We start from the raw sequence: 22,205 nt of genomic DNA, 5'->3' as shown, positions 1-22,205 counted from the left end.
TATTTTGATTCATTACACCTATTTGCTTCTTCCAGTTTCTAACGCATCCTGGTCCCTCCGAATCATATCCCCAGTACCTTCAGGCCGCCAGAACTGACGGTGAAGAGGACAAATGATCAGTCAGAGCAGTTTGCAAAGAACATGGCCACCACCTCGAAGTTCCCCTCCAAGTTACTCACCATCCTGACTTGGAACTTTGTCGGCCGTTCCTTCACTGTCGCTGGGTCAAAATCCTGGAACCTCTTTCCCTAACAGCACTGTGGGTGTACCTACACCTCTCTATCAGAATTGTGGGCGTATCTACGCCACACGGACTGCAGCGGCTCAAGAAGGCGGCTCACCACCATCTTCTCAGGGGCAATTAGGGATGGGCAATAAAGACTGATGTGGCCAGCGACGCCCGCACCTCATGAGCAACTAAAAAACATCACGCCTTGGGTGGTGCTGGGTTACTGATGATAAGCTCAAGGCATCATCTCCCATCTCTCACTCAAAGTGCAGAGCCTGCCCGTTGACCACTGTGCTGTTGAGATTCCGAAAGATTATCATCAATTGACTTTGCTGCAAGTAATTTATTGAGCTCGTCGGTCCGAACTCTCTAATTACAGAGTTCAAAAAGGCTGTGGGTTTGAGGTGCAGTGCCGTACTGAGGGAATGCTGCACTGTCAGTGTCACCATTTCTTTTCGGATGAGGCGATAGGCCGAGGCCCCAACCTGTCCTCGCATGGTGTCATTCGATGGCGTGCAAGGGAGTTCTGCTCAATGTCCTTCAACTGAAACAGTCGAACCATCCATGTGGGGAAACCAGTTGAGTTATTTGGCTACGCGGCAACAGTGACTAGAATCGCAGAACCCCTACCGCGCAGAAGGAGGCCATTCGGCCCATCGAGTCTGCACCGGCCCTCCGAAAGAGCACCCTACCCGGGCCCAATCCCCCGACCTATCCCCGTAAACCCCAACAAACCTTTTGGACACTAAGGGGCAATTTTTAAGCAATGGCCAATCCACCCAATCCTGCACATCTGAGGGGGAAACTGGAGCACCCGGAAGAAACCCACCCAGACAGGGGGAGGATGTGCAAACTCCACACGGACAGTGACCCCCAAGCCGGGAATTGCACCCGGTCCCTTGGCGCCATGAGGCAGCAGCGCTAGCAAAGAACAAAGAACAAAGAAAAGTACAGCACAGGAACAGACCCTTCGGCCCTCCAAGCCTGTGCCGACCATGCTGCCCATCTAAACTAAAATCTTCTACACTCCCGGGGTCCGTATCCCTCTATTCCCACCCACGGTGCCCCCCGACTGCCGTCAGAAGATGTCTGCGAAGTGCTTCGAGGCACCTTGAGACGTTACACCAATGAAAATTCTTTCATTGCATTTTGGGACCCAAAACCTCAGGGGGGGTTGATTGCTGAATTCAGCTTTCGTAGGACTATTGTATCGTTTCCGAGCTCCATTTCCCCTCCTCCACACACACACACGTACAGCTGGCTCACATCTTGTTGGGATAAAATGCAGCTGGAATAGGTTTACTTTGAGCTTGAAGATTTTATCATTTTCTCTCTGAAAGGCTCGTAATTTGGCCCATGAACAGCAAACTCTGCTATTCCCTCCTCCCCCCCCCCCCCCCCCCCCCCCCCCCCCCCTCAGGTCAAAGAGAGCCACTTAGCCAAAAAAAATCTAAAACCAATTAGACAGAACAAGCTCACTATTTTCAGCTGAATCTAAGGATTTTCTCTCTCTCTCTCTCTCTCTCTCTGCATAGCTAACCAGAGTGGATTCCCATTGCTTGCAAAAGACACTTCCAGTGCAGAGAACCTGGGATAGAGCTTTGAGGGAGAGAGGCAGAAGGGGCAGAAAGAGGCAGGGAGACACAGACAGAAAGAAAACGAGAGAGAGAGAGAGAGAGAGAGAGAGAGAAATAGAGACAGAGAAAGACAGAGAGGAAGGGAGGGAGTGAAGAAAAGGCATCCAAATATCTCAACGTAGATAGGGATCTGGAACCAGCTGCCAAGTTGCAGGATAGCAAATGGTTGCAAATTCATGAAGTATTCCTTTGTGTTCCAACTATCTTCGAACCGAATAGAACAACTTGAGGAGAAAGAGCCAAGCAAAAGAATAAAAAGCGGGTTTTGTTTTTCAAAAAAAAAAACATCAGGAGCTTGGAAGGAAAAGAGAGAAATAATCCCATTTTTTTTGAAAGATTAGATTTTTTTTTTTCCCTGCTCGTGCTTGAAGGGGGACTAACTCTGAAGAGCCTCGGCCGGTGAGTGTGTTCGTTTACTTGTCTATCTCGTGTTGTCTGCTCAGCAGCTGATCTGCGCGTCATGTCTTGCCCACACGACCGACCTTCCACTTTTGGCCGGGGGGTTGGGGGGGGGGGGGGGGGGGGGTGCGATGGGTTCTGCAGGCTGGCAGGTGCCTGCGATGGGCTGACTGGCCGACTGAGGGGGTGGGGGGGGGGGGGGGGGCGGGGAGAAGGAGCTGGATGGTCTTCAGAGGCCAGCCGCGAGGTGTGGGCGTCGGGGTTAAGAGGGAGGAAACCGCGGCGGAACTTGGCATAGGTAACCCGCAGTAAAACAGTGATCCCCTGGCGCAGTTACTTCCTGCAGGTGCTGCACCCGGGGGTGTACCGATAAATTGACTGAATGTTTCCCAATCATGGGCCAGGACGTCACACGGGTATAAGAGCATCTGTCCTCACAAAATTTTGGAATCTGTCATTAGCTTGCACCCGCATGATACTTACGAAGTGGGAACGATTGTATTCCCTGTGTCCCTTGTGGAATACGAGTTACCCACTAAGGGGACAGGGGAAGGTCAATTAATATTGCACATAAGGTTGGCTAGTTCGGGACCTGGTTAGGTAACTTAAACCTTGAAAGTAACACTTTCTTCCTTTTGTTACAATTCGGTGTGGACTCCCCATGTCTTCGTAAAATCTTTTTTTTATTCCTACGTGAGGAGGCAGCAGGGTGGCGCAGTGGTTAGCACTGCTGCCTCGTGGCACCGAGGAGCCGTAGGGTGCTCTTTCCAAGGGTCGGTGCAGAGTCGATAGGCACTGTAGGGATTCTATGACTTCTGAGCTTTATTGCCACAAGTAGGCTTGCGTTAACACTGCAATGAAGTTCCTGTGAAAATCCCCTCGTCGCCACATTCCGGCGCCTGTTCGGGTACACGGAGGGAGAATTCAGAATGTCCAATTCACCTGCCAAGCACATCTTTTGGGACTTGTGGGAGGAAACCGGAGCACCCGGAGGAAACCCACGCAGACACGGGGAGAACGTGCAGACTCCGCACAGACAGTGGCCCAAGCCGGGAATCGAACCCGGGATCCTGGCGCTGCGAAGCAACAGGGCTAACCAATGTGCTATTGTGCCACCCATTTGCAGCCCGTAGCGAGATACGCGTAAGCTTTCAGGCCTGGTCACATAGTCCTGTGGTAAAATCCCCTCCACACTCTTCCCTCCATGACAGCAGGTTTTCAGAGTGTTGAGTGAAGATAATGGGGGGGGGGGGGAGAAAGCAATCACCCTGCGTGTCCGTGACTTTCAGGCTCGGCACCCATTTCCCAGAGCATCCAGGGCAAAAGGTGCGAACATTGTGAACACAAGATTTAGGAGCAAGGCAGGACCATTCGGCCCATTCAATCTGCTCCACTATTCAGTATGATCATGGCTGACCTTGAGCTTCAACTCCATTTACTTGCCTGCTCTCCGAATGCCTTAATTCCCTCGGAGACCAAAGATCTGTCTATCCCAGCCTAGGCAGGTTTACCTGGGCAGTACTGGCGAAATATTAGGACAAGACCCCAGGACTAATTTTGGGTCGTCTTCAGCCCAGACTCTTCTGGTGAGTGTGGTGTTTGAGGGCCCTCACATTGTTCAACTAATTGGTCACTGTGATTGGTCAGCACTTGTTGAACAACCCTGAGTGCGCTAATAACTACACTACCAACCGATTTAAGGGAATTCATTGAGCGCCAAACATCCACACGCTGTTTGCAAACAAAAACCGTGGGTTGGATTCTCCTTTCCCGAGGCCGGCGTGAACGGAGAATCCGTGGGAGGTTCACGACAGGAAAATCAGTGTGAGCCCCTCACTGATTCTGGTACCGGTGAAGGGCTAGTGCTGTGTGAAACGCCATGCGGATCATGCCGGAGAAACGGCGGTTCCCGGGACGCGCGCGTGCTGGGCTGACGACCTGCGCCGGCTGCGCTCAGACCCTAACCCGCCAACCCCGACCCCGCAGCCCACTCCCTGGCCACCCCCCCCCCCCAACCACTCCCCCCAGCCCAAGCAGAAGCCCCCCCCCCTCCCCTCCCCCCGTCCAACAGCATGGATTCCGGATGAGCGCGGCGGCGCTGGACACTGTCCGCAGCCGGCACGCCAGGTTCCCGTCGGCTGGGACCGCATGCGGCCCGCGTCGTCGGGAACTCGGCCCTTCGAGGGCGTGGCCTCGCGGGTGGGCTGGCTGGTTTGGAGGGGGCGGAGCATGGCGGACCGGCGTCAAACCGGCTCCTGCCCCGATTCCGGCATCGGAATCCGTTCTCCGGCCGATCGCCGATCACGATTTTGGCGTCAGGCTGCTGAGAGTTTGTTCAAACTTTGTGGCTTCGATGAATTGCCCAGGAGCTTGGTGAACCGATAGATCCCCATTCTCCCTGACAACACCTCAGCCAATCGGAGTTGACTTCCCGATCGATCAGCACCTTTTTCTCCTGTTGTTACAGTTAAGGTCATGTGAAATTTTACATTCTTGTGTTTTGACCTGATGACTAACAGATAAAAAGCTTCAGTAACATTTTTCTCTTTTGAGTAACATCTAACTCGAATAGTATTGCACCTTAATACATAGTAGCTCAAATGATCCCGACAGTGCAGAAAGAGGCCATTCGGCCCATCAAGTCTGCAACGACCCTCTGCGAGAGCAACCTACACAGGCCCACTCCCCTGCCCTATCCCTGTAACCCGTAACCCCACCTAACATCCACATGTTTGGACACAAAGGGGCAATTTAGCACGGCCAATCCAGCTAACCTGCGCATCATTGGACTGTGGGAGGAAACCGGAGCACCCGGAGGAATCCCACGCAGACACGGAGAGAACGTGCGGACTCCGGACAGACAGTCGCTCAAGGCTAGAATTGAACCCGGGTCCCTGGCGCTGTGAGGCAGCAGAGCTAACCACTGTGCCGGCACGCCACCCAGGATAGAAGGTGAGCGATGGATTTTCGATTGACCAACAATTCTTACATTTTGCATTAAAAATCCTGAGGAATTTGACTGATGGATCATCAAAAGATGGATGCTGAGCCGAAGGAGAATGTATCAGGAAGAGCAAACCTCCAAAAGATTAATGGAGGAGAAAGTTTTTAGGAGGATTAAAAGGAGGACGGAGTGGAATTGAAGGTGACCCGTGTGATTCAATGCACAGTCATCAATAATATAGTGAAAGGGAGGCGAGGAACTCACAAGGTACCAGATTCAGAGAGTAACAGAGAATAGAGGAGATCATGTAGGTTTGTAGGAAGTTTCAGAGATCGGGAGCGGGTGACAAGATGACAGGATTCAGACACAAGGAGCAGAAGGTTAAATTGGCGACACTGGGCAGCCGGGGTCAAAGGGCGGCATGGTAGCACATTGGTTAGCACTGTCGCTTCACAGCACCAGGTTCCCAGGTCCGACTCCCGGCTTGGGCCACTGTCTGTGCGGAGTCTGCACGTTCTCCCCGTGTCTGCGTGGGTTTCCTTCGGGTGCTCCGGTTTCCTCCCACAAGCCCCGAAAGATGTGCTTCTTGGGTGAATTGGACATTCTGGATTCTCCCTCAGTGTACCCGAACAGGCGCCGGAATGTGGGGACCAGGAGATTTTCACAGTAACTTCATTGCCGTGTTAATGTAAGCCTACTTGTGACAATCAAGATTATTATTATTAAAGTAGACCATCGGGAGCGGGGGGGGAGGTGTGGGGGGGGGGGGGGGGGGGGGCGGTGAACAATACTTTGCGCCAAATTTCAGACAATTCAAAGATGAAGAAGGAGAGTGGGAAGCCGGCCAGGGAACCATTTGAGTGTCGGGCTGACAAAGTACTGTAGAATATGCCAATGATGCCGTGAGGCGCTATATAATGCAATTTCCATTTTGCTTTCGACAAATCTTTGGGGGGAGGGGGAAATAACTCTGTTGCCAGTTTAAATCATAGGTGATCCACTGAGCGAGATAATGTTTGGATGCAAAGAATGTTGTCTGCACCAATGCCCTACAGGAATTCTTTGCAATCTCTCAGCATCTTCCTGTTTGTGAGTTCCTTGTTCCTTTGATCTCCATGGAAGTGATTTTGGGCGGATAATTAAGTTGGATGAAGGGAGGCAGGCTTGCTTTGAGTGCATCCAGCTCATGATGTGAGGGAATTTAGTGTCTCGGACAAGAGAGGCCTCGGCTTCAGGCTGCCCCTGTGTTCTCGGCCAACCTGGAGCCCTCAGGCCTACGCATGTCGAAGTTGCACCGAGTTCCTCCAGTGCTGGGTGATCCGTCATTAATATACAAACAACTCCAGGTCAGTGGGGGCTGAGGTCAGGCGACCTTTGGGGTTTGGGAGGGGCCGGAGCCACTGGAGGGTCAGGACCCCGTTGTCGTGGCCTATGCCCCTCTGATTGCCTGGTGACGGATCCTGTCGAATTGGAGGTCGGAAACGGTGCCATGGGGTTGGCGGCATGGCAGGGAACTTGTACTACTTTCTCCAGCCGGAATTGGGAATCACAATTGGACGGAGAATTGGTTTCAACGCCAAAATCGTGCTGGGCGCTGGTTTAACGCCAAATCGCAATTCTCCGGTGCCTCGACAGCGGCGTCAGTGCGTTCCACTCCACACGTACAGTAAACGCCGTTGGCATAGCAATAGCAGGCCCGACCCGGTATTCTCCGGGGCCTCCGTGATTCTCCGCCTCCACTTGGGCGAATTCCCGATGGTGAGGTTCTCTTGTGCTTTTAGAAATCGTGAAACCGGCATTGCGGCTGCTGGGGGGGGGGGGGGGGGGGGGGTGGGGTGTATGGAAAGTGTCCAACATCGGCATAGTATGCTGACAGTCGTGCCGCTGGCCGGGGGGGGTTCTGCCAGGGCCGGGGGGGGGAGTAGCGGGGGGGTGGCCAGGGGGTGGGCTGTGCGGTCGGGCACGGAACACCGTTGCCGCAGCCGGCAAGTCAGCCGTGCAGCGGCGCACACGCTTACAGCCCACTGTGAACTTCGGGCCACGGGTCATATGGGCAGGGCCGGCTCAAGGCACCGGCAACCCGGGCAGTCGCCCGGGGCGCCATGTGCTAGGGGGCGCCAGAGACTCGGGTCCCGCGCATGCGCAGTTGGGCCGGTGCCAACCAGCGCATGCGCGGTGGCCGCCTTCCCCCAGGGCGGCCCCCCTCGGTCCGCCCCCCCTCCGGTGCGTCCCCCCCTCGGGTCCGTCCTCCCGCCCACCTCGGGTCCGCCCCTCCGCCCCCCCTCGGGTCCGCCCCCCCCCCCCCGCCGGTCCGCCCCCCCCCCCCCGCCCCCCCCTCGGGTCCGCCCCCCCTCGGGTCCGCCCCCCCCCCTCTCTCGGCCCCCCCTCTCTCGGCCCCGCCCCCCCCCTCTCGGCCCCGCCCCCCCTCTCTCGCCCCCCCCGGCCCCGCCTCCCCCGCCCCCCCCCCCCCCCAAGGGCGCCGAAGTTCAGCTTGCCCGGGGCGCCAGCAACCCTAGGGCCGGCGCTGCATATGGGTGTCCCTTCAGGGCACCCCCCGAGGTGCCCTCTGAACCCAGCCGACCCATCAGCGGGATGGGCGTCCTCCAGCGCAACCAGTGCTACTTTGTTGGCTGGGATGAGCATACGTGGGGAGTGCAATGTGTGCGCGCGGCTACAGCTTGTCAGCCTCCGGAGTGTCAATCACCAATCCGGCAAATCCCGCATCGTTTCTCATTGGAATAGATTGTGTTCCACGTGGCGCCGGTGCTAGCCCCTCCGCAGTCGCTAAGTCCCTCCTCGGAGGTCGGGGCGCCATTTTGTCTGCCTGCCCTGATCTCCCCCCCCCCTCTTATTTTCAACCTGACCCTAAACTCGGTGTGCCAGGCTGGCAGTGCCAAGGTGCTTGGGTGCCAGAGGGAGTATTGCCCTGTCCCTGACCACCCAAGGGTCTCTAATAGCCTGGGAGACCCCCCCCCCCCCCGCCCACCCAGGTGCCACATTTGTGGAAGCCAGTACCAAACGGCGCCCTGGCAACGTCTGCCAGGAGCTGCCTCTAGGTCCCGGACACCAGGAGACTCCCGTGAACACATATGTAAATGAGCCCATTCCCCATTTAAATACACCGATATGGATCATGCCGAGTGAGGGAGTGACCCAGATAACGACGCATTGCATTGCTGACACCAAGTCGCTAAATCCCGCCCTGTGACTCTATCCTTGGACCTTTACTCTCTGGAATTTCCTCCCCGAACCTCTTCAGTTCTGGACCATGGCCGGGATTCTCCGCCGGCGGGATTCTCCGAAGCCCGGGGGTTTTCCCGACGGCGTGCGGCCGCCCCACAGTGGGAAACCCCATTGACCGGCCGGCGTCAGGGAGAATCCCGCCGGCGGGTTGAGGCGGAAAGGTGGCGCGTCGGAGAATCCAGCCCCGTTTCCTCCTTTAAGAAACACCCCTTAAAATACACCTCTTTGGCCAACCTTGTGACCCTCTCACCTATTAACGTCTTGTAAATATGAACACGTTGTAAATAGTTTTATTTCTTTCCAAGGGGGGAAATCTTTAAAAGGAATATAGCGGGTGGGATTCACCCAATGGGAATCTGAGTGCCGACGCCGGAGTAAAAACCGGAGTGTTTTACTCAGGCGTCGGCGCCCATTCCCGGACCCCTGTTCTCCCCCCTCCATGAGGCTAGCAGGGGCGTCGCACGATTTACGGGGGCGGGGCCTCGGCACGCCGTCAGAGACCCGGCGCTGCGTAAAAGACCCGCGCATGCGCAGTTGGGCCAGCGCCGACTAGCGCATGCTCAGTGGCCGTCCTCCCCCAGGCCGCCCAGCACAAACATGACGGATGGATCCAGGCTCGCCGGCCGGAAGAAAGGAGGCCAGCCGACAGAGACGATCGGCTCGCCGATCGGTGGGTCCCGATCGCGTACCAGGCCCCTCCGGAGGGCCTCCCCGGGGTTGGGACCCCCCCCTCCCCACAGGCCGCTCCCGGCCCTTTAAGCCCCAGGTCCCGCTGACCTGGCAGCAGGTTAGAACGGCGCCGGCGGGACTGTCACTGTTTTCACCGGCCGCTTGGCCCATCCGGGCTGGAGAATCGCCGCTCGCCGATTCTCCGAGCGGCCTGGCGCGATTCGCGCGGCGCTGGTCTTCGGGGGCAGGTGGGAGAATCGTGTGCGGGGGGTCGGGGCGGGTGGCGCAATTCGCGCAGCGCCCCCGGCGATTCTCCCACTCGGCTGCTGAGGGGGAGAATACCGCCCAGGATGTCATCATATGCCTTTACGAGATTTCAGCATGACATTGCTAATAATAATCTTTATTATTGTCACAAGTAGGCTTACATTAACAATGTAATGAAGTTACTGTGAAAAGCCCCTGGTCGCCACACTCCGGCGCCTGTTCGGGTTCACAGAGGGAGAATTCAGAATGTCCCATTCACCTGTGAAGCACATTTTTCGGGACTTGTGGGAGGAAACCGGAGCACCCCGAGGAAACCCACGCAGACACGGGGAGAACATGCAGACTCCACACAGACAGTGACCCGAGCCGGGAATCGAGCCCGGGTCCCTGGCGCTGGAAGCAATGGTGCTAACCACTGTGCTACCCTGCCGCTCGTGCTAGAAAGGAAGCGTGTCCTGCAATCCAGTTTCATAGATTTACATAGAATTTACAGTGCAGAAGGAGGCCATTCGGCCCATCGAGTCTGCACCGGCTGCTGGAAAGAGCACCTTACCCAAGGTCAACACCTCCACCCTAGCCCCATAACCCAGTAACCCCACCCAACACTAAGGGTAATTTTGGACACTAAGGGCAATTTATCATGGCCAATCCACCTAACCTGCACATCTTTGGACCGTGGGAGGAAACCGGAGCACCCGGAGGAAACCCACGCAGACACGGGGAGGATGAGCAGACTCCGCACAGACAGTGACCCAAGCCGGAATCGAACCTGGGACCCTGGAGCTGTGAAGCGATTGTGCTGTCCACAATGCTACCGTGCTGCCCCAGTTTCACTATTGCTTGCAACGGAGCACACACAGATAGCTCTGCTGATGATGGGTTTTCAAGCTTTCTGTCCATGTATACCTGCTCACATAAATTAGTTAATGAAGCCATAGCGCAATTAGTGCCTTTAGATTTTAATCACAGGTGGCACAGTGGTCGGCACTGCTGCCTCACTGCTCCAAGGTCCCAGGTTCGATTCCCGGCTTGGGTTACTGTCTGTGCGGAGTCTGCACGTTCTCCCCGTGTGTGCGTGGGTTTCCTCCGGGTGCTCCGGTTTCCTCCCACAGTCCAAAGATGTGCAGTTTAGGTGGATTAGCCATGATAAATTGCTTCTTAGAAGTCCAAACAATGTTTTATGAACAGGTCAGCGTAGGGTTAGGTCGAAGCAAATTACTGCGGATGCTGGAATCAGAAACCAAAGGAAAAAATCTGGAAATTCTCAGCAGGTCTGGCAGCATCTGTAGGGAGAGAAAAGAACTAACGTTCCAGATGACCCTTTGTCAAAGCTGAAAGACAGAGAAATTGGGAAATATTTATACTGTGGAGTGAGAATGAAAGATGAGTCATAGCCACAGAAACCCAGGGAAACCGGGTGCTAATAGCCACAGAAAGAAGTCTTACAACACCAGGTTAAAGTCCAACAGGTTTGTTTCAAACACGAGCTTTCGGAGCACGGCACCTTCTTCACCTGAAGAAGGTGCCGTGCTCCGAAAGCTCGTGTTTGAAACAAACCTGTTGGACTTTAACCTGGTGTTGTAAGACTTCTTACTGTGCTCACCCCAGTCCAACGCCGGCATCTCCACATCATAATAGCCACAGATACCAGGGGGAAAGAGTGTTAATGGCAGTCCCCAGAGAGAACAAAAGATGTGAAAGGTCAAACAGCAGAGAAACTAACATCAGAGGGTAAACCGTGACAGATGTGGGGGGAGGGGAAGGGGAAGCAAAGGGGAGAAGGGTTAAGGAAAGGTAGATAAGTTGAGGGGGGGGGTTAAATATATATAAAGAAAGACAATGGAGAAAGAAATGGTAAAAGACAAGTTAAAATGAAATGGGATGAAAACAAATGGGTCGAGGTGGGGTAGAGCTGATCATCTGAAGTTGTTGAATTTGATGTTCAGGCCGGATGGCTGTAGTGTGCCTAACCGGAAGATGAGATGTTGTTCCTCCAGTTTGCTTTGAGCTTCACTGGAACATTGCAGCAGGCCAAGAACAGACATGTGGGCATGGGAGCAGGGTCTTGTGTTAAAATGGCAAGCAACAGGAAGGTCAGGGTCCTGAATACGCACAGACCGAAGATGCTCAGCAAAGCGATCACCCAGTCTGCGTTTGGTCTCTCCAATATAGAGGAGACCACATTGGGAGCAGCGAATGCAGTAGAACAAATTGGAAGAGACGTAAGTGAAACGCTGCTTAACCTGGAATGAGTGTTTTGGGCCTGGGATGTTAAGCATGGAAGAGGTAAAGGGGCAGGTGTTACACCTTCTGCGATTGCGTGGGAAGATGCCATGGGTGATGGGAGAGGTACTCATGATGTGGAGATGCCGGCGTTGGACTGGGGTGAGCACAGAAAGAAGTCTTACAACACCAGGTTAAAGTCCAACAGGTTTGTTTCAAACATGAGCTTTCGGAGCACTGCTCCTTCACCTGAGGATTCACCTGAGGAAGGAGCAGTGCTCCGAACGCTCGTGTTTGAAACAAACCTGTTGGACTTTAACCTGGTGTTGTCAGACTTCTTCCTGGGAGAGGTACTGGGTATGGTGGAGTAGTGGACTAGGTAATCTCGGAGGTAACGGTCTCTGTGGAATGCTGACAGAGGGAGTGAAGGGAAGATGTGTTTGGTGGTGGCATCACGCTGGAGTTGGCAAAAATGGCGGACGATTATGCTTTGCATATGGAGGCTGGTGGGGTGAAATGTGAGAATGAGGAGGACTCTATCCTTGTTCAGGGAGGAAGGGGAGTGGGCGAGGGTGTTGGCTAGGGAGATGGACCGCACACTGTTAGGTAGGGTTAGATAGGGTGCTCTTTCGGAGGTGCAGAGTTAACGGGCTGAATGGCCTCCTTCTGCACTGTCATGGTTCTATGATTATAACACACATGACAGGTGTCGTATTTTGCTTTATCACACTCCTGTGAAGGGGCTCGGGAGTTTTATTACATTAGAGGCACTATAAAAGTATGGATTGTTGTTTGCTACGTTAATGATTCCAAGGTTTTACAGGTGATCTTTGATATCTCAGGGCTGAATATAGGGAGGGGAAAATATCAGCATGGTGAGAGTGTATTGTAGGACAACTCCATCTCCTGATATTTGTCTTTATTTATTTACCAGTCAAACAGAGGCATCATTTGCCAATATCAGTGGCGGACAACCTATAGCCTCACGGCCACATGTGGCCCACATGTGTCCTGAGTGGGGCCCACGAGACATTTTGTTGACCGTTGCCCACACACACAGGGTCGCCACATTCCGCTGATTTCCGTCCGCATAGCTGTTTTTCCTGCTATGAAATATTCGGCGTGTATTAAATTTATTTAATCTTAGTCATGGGGTCATGATAGATAGATAGAGAAATACAGCACAGAACAGGCCCTTCGGCCCACGATGTTGCGCCGAACTTTTGTCCTAGGTTAATCATAGAATTTTGGACAATTTGTCATGGCCAATCCACCCAACCTGCACATCTTTGGACTGTGGGAGGAAACCGGAGCACCCGGAGGAAACCCACGCAGTCACGGGGAGGATGTGCAGACTCCACACAGACAGTGACCCAAGTCGAAATCGAACTTGGGACCCTGGAGCTGTGAAGCAATTGTGCTATCCACAATGCTACCGTGCTGCCCTTAAGAAGTTAACCTACACTCCCTTATTCTACCCTAATCCAAGTACCTATCCAATAGCCGCTTGAAGGTCCATACATTTTCCGACTCAACTACTACCACAGGCAGTGCATTCCATGCCCCCACTACTCTCTGGGTAAAGAACCTACCTCTGACATCCCCTCTATATCTTCCACCATTTATCTTAAATTTATGTCCCCTTGTAATGGTGTGTTCCACCCGGGGAAAAAGTCTCTGACTGTCTACTCTATCTATTCCCCTGATCATCTTATAAACCTCTATCAAGTCGCCCCTCATCCTTCTCCGTTCTAATGAGAAAAGGCCTAACACCCTCAATCTTTCCTCGTATGACCTACTCTCCATTCCAGGCAACATCCTGGTAAATCTCCTTTGCACCTTTTCCAAAGCTTCCACATCCTTCCGAAAATGAGGTGACCAGAACTGCACACAGTACTCCAAATGTGGCCTGACCAAGGTTTTGTACAGCTGCATCATCACCTCACGGCTCTTAAATTCAATCCCTCTGCTAATGAACGCTAGCACACCATAGGCCTTCTTCACAGCTCTATCCACTTGAGTGGCAACTTTCAAAGAACAATGAACATAGACCCCAAGATCTCTCTGCTCCTCCACATTGCCAAGAACCCTACCATTAACCCTGTATTCCGCATTCAGATTTGTCCTTCCAAAATGGACAACCTCACACTTGTCAGGGTTAAACTCCATCTGCCACTTCTCAGCCCAGCTCTGCATTCTATCTATGTCTCTTTGAAGCCGACAACAGCCCTCCTCACTATCCACAACTCCACCAATCTTCGTATCATCTGCAAATTTACTGACCCACCCTTCAACTCCCTCATCCAAGTCGTTAATGAAAATCACAAACAGCAGAGGACCCAGAACTGATCCCTGCGGTACGCCACTGATAACTGGGCTCCAGGCTGAATATTTGCCATCCACCACAACTCTCTGTCTTCTATCGGTTAGCCAGTTTGTTATCCAACTGGCCAAATTTCCCACTATCCCATGCCTCCTTACTTTCTGCATAAGCCTACCATGGGGAACCTTATCAAATGCCTTACTAAAATCCATGTACACTACATCCACTGCTTTACCTTCATCCACATGCTTGGTCACCTCCTCAAAGAATTCAATAAGACTTGTAAGACAAGACCTACCCCTCACAAATCCGTGCTGACTATCCCTAATCAAGCAATGCCTTTCCAGATGCTCAGAAATCCTATCCCTCAGTACCCTTTCCATTACTTTGCCTACCACCGAAGTAAGACTAACTGGCCTGTAATTCCCAGGGTTATCCCTAATCCCTTTTTTGAACAGGGGCACGACATTTGCCACTCTCCAATCCTCTGGTACCACCCCTGTTGACAGCGAGGACGAAAAGATCATTGCCAACGGCTCTGCAATTTCATTTCTTGCTTCCCAGAGAATCCTTGGATATATCCCGTCAGGCCCGGGGGACTTGTCTATCCTCAAGTTTTTCAAAACGCGCAACACATCTTCCTTCCTGACAAGTATCTCCTCAAGCTTATCAGTCTGCTTCACGCTGTCCTCTCCAACAATATGGCCCCTCTCATTTGTAAATACTGAAGAAAAATACTTGTTCAAGACCTCTCCTATCTCTTCAGACTCAATACACAATCTCCCGCTACTGTCCTTAATCGGACCTACTCTCACTCTAGTCATTCTCATATTTCTCACGTATGTGTAAAAGGCCTTGGGGTTTTCCTTGATCCTACCCGCCAAAGATTTTTCATGCCCTCTCTTAGCTCTCCTAATCCCTTTCTTCAGTTCCCTCCTGGCTATCTTGTATCCCTCCAGCGCACTGTCTGAACCTTGTTTCTTCAGCCTTACATAAGTCTCCTTCTTCCTCTTAACAAGACATTCAACCTCTCTTGTCAACCATGGTTCCCTCACTCGACCATCTCTTCCCTGCCTGACAGGGACATACATATCAAAGACACGCAGTACCTGATCCTTGAACAAGTTCCACATTTCACTTGTGTCCTTCCCTGACAGCCTATGTTCCCAACTTCTGCACTTCAATTCTTGTCTGACAGCATTGTATTTACCCTTCCCCCAATTATAAACCTTGCCCTGTTGCTCGCACCTATCCCTCTCCATTACTAAAGTGAAAGTCAGAGAATTGTGGTCACTACCTCCAAAATGCTCCCCCACTAACAAATCTATCACCTGCCCTGGTTCATTACCAAGTACTAAATCCAATATGGCCTCCCCTCTGGTCGGACAATCTACATACTGTGTTAGAAAAGCTTCCTGGACACACTGCACAAACACTACCCCATCCAAACTATTTGATCTAAAGAGTTTCCACTCAATGTTTGGGAAGTTGAAGTCGCCCATGACTACTACCTTGTGACTTCTGCACCTTTCCAGAATCTGTTTCCCAATCTGTTCCTCCACATCTCTGCTGCTATTGGGGGGCCTATAGAACACTCCCAACAAGGTGACTGCTCCTTTCCTATTTCTAACTTCAACCCATATTACCTCAGTAGGCAGATCCCCCTCGAACTGCCTTTCTGCAGCTGTTATACTATCTCTAATTAACAATGCCACCCCCCCACCTCTTTTACCATCCTCCCTAATCTTGTTGAAACATCTATAACCAGGGACCTCCAACAACCATTTCTGCCCCTCTTCTATCCAAGTTTCCGTGATGGCCACCACATCGTAGTCCCAAGTACCGATCCATGCATTAAGTTCACCCACCTTATTCCTGATGCTTCTTGCATTAAAGTATACACACTTCAACCCATCTCCTTGCCTGCAAGTACTCTCCTTTGTCATTGTTACCTTCCCCACTGCATCACTACGTGCTTTGGCGTCCTGACTATTGTCTACCTTAGTTGCTGGACTACAGATCCAGTTCCCATTCCCCTGCCAAATTAGTTTAAACCCTCCCGAAGAGTACTAGAAAACCTCCCCCCCAGGATATTGGTGCCCCTCTGGTTCAGATGCAACCCGTCCTGCTTGTACAGGTCCCACCTTCCCCAGAATGCGCTCCAATTATCCAAATACCTGAAGCCCTCCCTCCTACACCATTCCTGCAGCCACGTGTTCAACTGCACTCTCTCCCTATTCCTAGCCTCGCTATCACGTGGCACCGGCAACAAACCAGAGATGACAACTCTGTCTGTCCTGGCCCTTAACTTCCAGCCTAACTCCCTAAACTTGTTTATTACCTCCACACCCTTTTTCCTACCTACATCGTTGGTACCAATGTGCACCACAACTTCTGGCTGCTCACCCTCCCCCTTCAGGATCCTGAAGACACGATCAGAGACATCCCTGGCCCTGGCACCCAGGAGGCAACATACCTTTCGGGAGTCTCGCTCGCGACCACAGAATCTCCTATCTATTCCCCTAACCATTGAATCTCCTATTACTATTGCTTTTCTATGCTCCCCCCTTCCCTTCTGAGCCCCAGAGCCAGACTCAGTGCCAGAGACCTGGCCGCTGGGGCCTTCCCCCGGTAGGTCATCCCCCCCAACAGCATCCAAAACGGTATACTTGTTTTGAAGGGGAATGGCCACGAGGGATCCCTGCACTGTCTGCCTGTTAGTTTTCTTTCCCCTGACTGTAACCCAGCTACTCTTGTCCAGTACCTTTGGTGTGGCTACCTCCCTGTAACTCTTCTCTATGACCCCCTCTGCCTCCCGGATGATCCGAAGTTCATCCAGCTCCAGCTCCAGTACCTTAACACGGTCTCTGAGGAGCTGGAGTTGGGTGCACTTCCCGCAGGTATAGTCAGCGGGGACACCAGTGGTATCCCTCACCACCCACATCCTACAGGAGGAGCATGCAACTGCCCTAGCCTCCATCCCCTCTTACTTTACAGAATTAGCTGCCCTGTGGACCAACTGGACCTCCGCCCTCCGACTCTGCTCCCAGTCAGCTGTACTCTAAACTCCTGGTTCCCTTCATGCTCTTTGATAAATATAGGAAATTAAATGAAAGGAGTACCTTACTCCCTCCTCACCTAACTCCCTCAGTCACCAAACTCTCACTGTAGCACTCAAATGCCACAAGCTCAGCACTCAGTGCAAACAAAGTCTGCACTGTATCTAGCCCCTATTTATACTGTGACTCTAGCTTCTAAAAACTGGCCTAATGCAATTAACTAATTAACAAGCTCCAGCTGCAAGTAAGTCCAAGTAGAACCTTGTTTAAAGCTGATTCAAAATTCACCTTCTTATAGACCAAACAGCAACTTTTAAGTTAATTAAGTTAAGTCATGGTTAGTGAACGAGTCCCGACTTTAAACTAGCAACCCCCTGAGGGCTTTTGTTTAATGCTTTTGTTTACCTAATAGTTAATAACGTTGTCGGAACCTAACGAATCGGGGTTAATCATTCTCAAGCTCGAAGGAAATGCTTGCATTTATCTAACGCCATTCGTAGGCTTAAGGCATCACAAAAGCACTTCACAGCCAAATGAAATACTTCCCAGATTGTAGTCCCTGCGTGCTGTGGGAAATGAAGTTTGTGCACAGCAAGCTCCCACAAATGTGATCGCGGCCGGATAATTTGTGTTTGTGGGGTAGGCCGAGGGATACACACTGATCCAGGTCCCTGGGGAGGACTTCCCCAACCAAAATGGGATATTTACGCCACTTTGGAAAGCAGACAGGGCCTGTGTTTAAGTAACCTTCCCAAAGATTGCAGACCCAACAGTAATGCACTGCTGTATTCACCGGGAGCTTGCATTCACATCTCTACAGGAGGATTTGAACCCCCACAGTCTGCGGATTGAGAGACTAGTGTGCCATCCAGAGAACCAGGATTGCAAAACGCTGCAATCCACTGGAAATATCTTGGGATGAATGGTGTGTGCGTTTCAGTGCGACCGTGACACCAGGAACGGAGGCCGTATCTCCAAATAACTGGCGAATGATGTCAAACAGCATGTTTGACCACAACAGGCAGAGCGCTGACTGGGCTGAACCATCCCAGCTCCCAAAACTCAGAACGTAACGGGCGCGATCCTCCGGCCACGCTGCGTCGGAAAATCAGCTCGCCACGGCGCAGCATGGCCATTGAAAGCCGGGAATCCCGCTCCCAGGATCTACCCGGCTCGCAACGCCTTGCGAAATTCAACAATAATAATAATCACTTACTGTCACAAGTAGGCTTCAATGAAGTTACCGTGGAAAGCTCCTAGTCGCCACATTCCGGCCCATGTTCGGGGAGGCCGGTTCGGGAATTGAACCCACGCTGCTGACATTGTTCTGCATTACAAGCCAGCTGTTTAGCCCACTGTGCTAAACCAGCCCCTAACCTAACCCACTGTGCTAAACCAGCCCCCGCAGTCGTGCGAGACGTTGCGATGTGAATCCCACCCACAATGGGCTTTTTAGCAAATCTGCACATTGAAGCGAGGCAGTAAGCCTCACTCTAATGTGCAGATTCCCGAGGTACCTGAGGATTTGGGATTCAGCCCCTTCATTCAGATATCTCGGGCGAGCGCCGTTTGATACCGGTCCCCACAAACGGGGATCAGACGGAGTGGCACTCGTGGGGTTTTCCTCAGGGATTGGAGGTCCACCCATATTGTGTTCGGGCTTGAGGGGAGGTCCAGGATTATTCCGGGGGGTCTCGGAGATCGGGACACCATTTAAAAACGGCATTCCGATCTCTCGCTACAATGGGGAGTGCCAGTGAGCGGATCTCCCCGCTGTACAAAAACGGGGCTATGTACAGTCTCATCCGCGTGTTCCCCATTCAGGCCCTTTATTCAACGTGAGATTGGGGGGCTTTGTTGACATTGAGGAGAATCACGCGTAGGCTTCAAATGAAAAGCCCCTAGTCGCCACATTCCGGCACCTGTTTGGGGAGGCTGGTACAGGAATTGAACCCGTGCTTCTGGCCTTGTTCAGCAGTACAAGCCAGCTGTTTAGCCCACAGTGCTAAACCAGCCCCTAGTACAAGAAGAACATATCAGGGCATTGTGACAATTTCAAATCAAACAAAAACATGGTGCACCATAGACCCCTCGTGCATTCTTCATGGACTCAACCAATCAGAGTCCACTTGCCAGCGAATCAACACCCTTTCCTCTTCCAGTTACGAATTGCGGCTCCCTTTGAAATTTGACGTACTTGCATCTGATGAGTGCAAGATGAAAAGTTTTGACGGCACGTCTCTTTATTGGCAATATTTTGAGATGGGAGGCTGGAAGTTCAAATGCAGTCAGGTCCAAGCTGGTCCATTCTTGAGTGTACCTGCCCCTTTAAGAAACAGTAATTATGAGAGGAGGCATTTATCATTCCAATAGTCGGTGGTCTGACGTGGAAACTGTAGATTTGATCCCGAGCTGTCACACGCTTGGTATGTTTCTAATCACTGGTGGTCTCAGTTATTCACATGACGCCACCACAAAGCAATAAATCCCTTGTCAACATCTTTCTTGACTAGTTCTTGTGTTAATGACTAGTGCTTGTGGTAATTGCCAGCTCACTGAACTGGTGCGGTTGAAAGGAAAGATTGTTTAATTTAGCAGTAAGGCGGGGGATCTTGGCAACGCATATCCCACTTGACGTGACACAGATGCACCATATTCTTTAATGGTAATAATGCATCTGGTGTCACATCGGAACATGGAAAGTGGGAGCAGAAGTGGGCCATTCAGCCCCTCGAGCCTGCGCCGCCACTCAATCAGATCATGGCTGATCTCTTCCTGGTCTCAAATCCACCTCCCCACCTGTTGCCCATATCCCTTTAACCCGTTATTTAAAATCAGAAAGATATCGATCTCCTTCTTGAAACTATTTAATGATTCAGATTCCACCGCACTCTGGGACAGCGAGTTCCGCAAATTCACCGCCCTCTGCGAGAAGTAGTTCCTCCTCATCTCAGTTCTAAATCTCTCAACCGATATCCGTGACCTCTCATTCTAGATTGCCCGACAAGGGGGAACATTTGCTCCACGTTTTCTTTATCAATCCCTCTTAGTATTTTATACACCTCCGCCAGATCCCCTCTCATCTTTCTAAACTCCAGCGAGGAGAAGCCCAAACTGGTTACTCTCTCCTCATACGTCAACCCCTTCATCCCCGGGATCAATCTCGAGTGAACAGTTTTCCTTTAGTGTCCAATGGTTCTCAAACGCCATTGCCAATTTTCATGTTCGGTTCTTTTTGTTTCAGCGAGTAAGACGACAGCCGGGATTTTCGCCGGCAGAGGAGGCGGCCCGCCATTGGCTGACGGTGGAACTGTCTGTTCCCCGCTGATGGCAATGGCATTTTCCATGGCGGGCTGACCGCACCGCTGGTGAACCCGCTGCGGAGGCCAGATCGGAAAATCCCGGCCTACATGGCTTCACGGTATTTCAGTAATCCGCAAGCTCAGGCTCCTGGGGTCAGGGGTTCAAATCCCACCCTGGTAACTGATGGAATTCAAATTTGACTCACAAGTCAAATTGGGCCTCACGGTAGCATGGTGGTTAGCATCAATGCTTCACAGCTCCAGGGTCCCAGGTTCGATTCCCGGCTGGGTCACTGTCTGTGTGGAGTCTGCACGTCCTCCCCGTGCGTGCGTGGGTTTCCTCCGGGTGCTCCGGTTTCCTCCCACAGTCCAAAGATGTGCGGGTTAGGTGGATTGGCCATGCTAAATTGCCCGTAGTGTAAGGTTAATGGGGGGATTGTTGGGTTACGGGTATACGGGTTATGTGGGTTTAAGTAGGGTGATCATTGCTCGGCACAACATCGAGGGCCGAAGGGCCTGTTCTGTGCTGTACTGTTCTATGTTCTATGTTCTATGTTCTAAGTCTGGAATATAAAGCCGTCTTTCGTAATGGTGACCATGGCAACTATCAACGGTTCTTGTTAAAAACCCATCCTGGTTCACTTCAGGGAAGGGAAATCTGCCGTCCTTACCCTGGTCTGGCCTACACGTGACTCCAGACCCACAGCAACGCGGTTGACTCTTTACTGCCCCCTCAGTTCAAGGGGGTAAGGAGGGGGCAGTAAAGAGTCAACCGCGTAGCTGTGGGTCTGGAGTCACATGTAGGCCAGACAGGGGTAAAGACGGCAGATTTCCCTTCCCTGGAGTGAATCAGTTCTTACAACAAGGACAAACAGGGGCAGCAACAAATGCTGGCCTTACCAGCCATGCCCGCATCCCATGAGAACAATAAAACTGTCAGGGGGAAGGTCTTGGCTTCAATACACTGAACTCAGTTGGAATCAGAGAATCCCTACAGTGCAGAAGAAGGCCATTCGGTCCATCGTGTCTGCACCGACCCTCTGAAAGAGCACCCTGCTCAGGCCCACTTCCCTTGCCTATCCCCGTAACCCCCACCTAACCTATACATCTCTGGGCACTAAGGGGCAATTATAGCATGTCCAATCCACGGCACGGTAGCACAGTGGTTAGCACTGTTGCTTCACAGCGCCAGGGGTCCCGGGGCAACGATTCCCGGCTTGGGTCACTGTCTGTGCGGAGTCTGCACGTTCTCCCCGTGTCTGCGTGGGTTTCCTCCGGGTGCTCCGGTTTCCTCCCACAAGTCCCAAAAAACGTGTTGGTTTGGTGAATTGGACATTCTGAATTCTCCCTCGGTGTACCTGAACAGGGGCCGGGGTGTGGCGACTAGGGGATTTTCACGGCAACTTCATTGCAGTGTTAATGTAAGCCTGCTTGTGACAATAATTAAGATTATGTCATATTACCTAGATGTGAAAGGATTGTACTCAAACTGCTTACGTCACTCGATTGTTTTTACAGCAGGCCGCATCTCTCTTTGTCTTTTACAGTTAGTAATGGTGACTAGAAGGCTTCTGGGGCACGTCCTTCTTTTCATTTGTCTGACATCCGTAACTGGAGCCCCTTCCAGCGAGCCGACTGAAGAGGAGACAACAACAACAACTCAGGACAGATGCATCCGGTGCTGTGATCCACACGGGTATCCCACGCAACCCACCACCGCATCCGCCACGGCACCAGGCCCGCAACCGGGCGGTTACTACCCGCCATACCCCATGCCACAAATCCACCCTCAAATCAACATCACCATTCTCAAAGGTAAAGAGACAACTTTGGTTGATCGCTGTGCGCGCTGGTGCCAATTTTCAGATCTCCGCTGTGTTAGCTATGGCAAAAAGAAAATTGCTTTTGAT

At 52.2% G+C, this 22,205-nt stretch overlaps 1 protein-coding gene across 2 annotated transcripts in view; it reads left to right on the top strand.

The window, feature by feature from the left end:
- LOC119956365 (complement C1q tumor necrosis factor-related protein 1-like) overlaps positions 1-22,205 on the top strand; it is a 49,175-nt gene that overhangs the window by 15,372 nt on the left and 11,598 nt on the right. Inside the window, exons 1-2 of one of the 2 annotated variants that reach the window (XM_038783526.1) lie at positions 1,709-2,265; positions 21,843-22,110. In XM_038783526.1, coding sequence (XP_038639454.1) covers positions 21,849-22,110 — 262 coding nt within the window. In that variant the 5' untranslated portion in view covers positions 1,709-2,265; positions 21,843-21,848. Of the gene's footprint in view, positions 1-1,708; positions 2,266-21,842; positions 22,111-22,205 lie in introns of those variants that run through there. The other variant, XM_038783525.1, reaches the window with a different exon arrangement.

This window comes from Scyliorhinus canicula, chromosome 23 (genome assembly GCF_902713615.1).
Source record: "Scyliorhinus canicula chromosome 23, sScyCan1.1, whole genome shotgun sequence".
NCBI lineage: Eukaryota > Metazoa > Chordata > Chondrichthyes > Carcharhiniformes > Scyliorhinidae > Scyliorhinus > Scyliorhinus canicula.
Note: the sequence above shows the minus strand (reverse complement) of the source record. Positions and strands in the feature narration are given on the sequence as shown.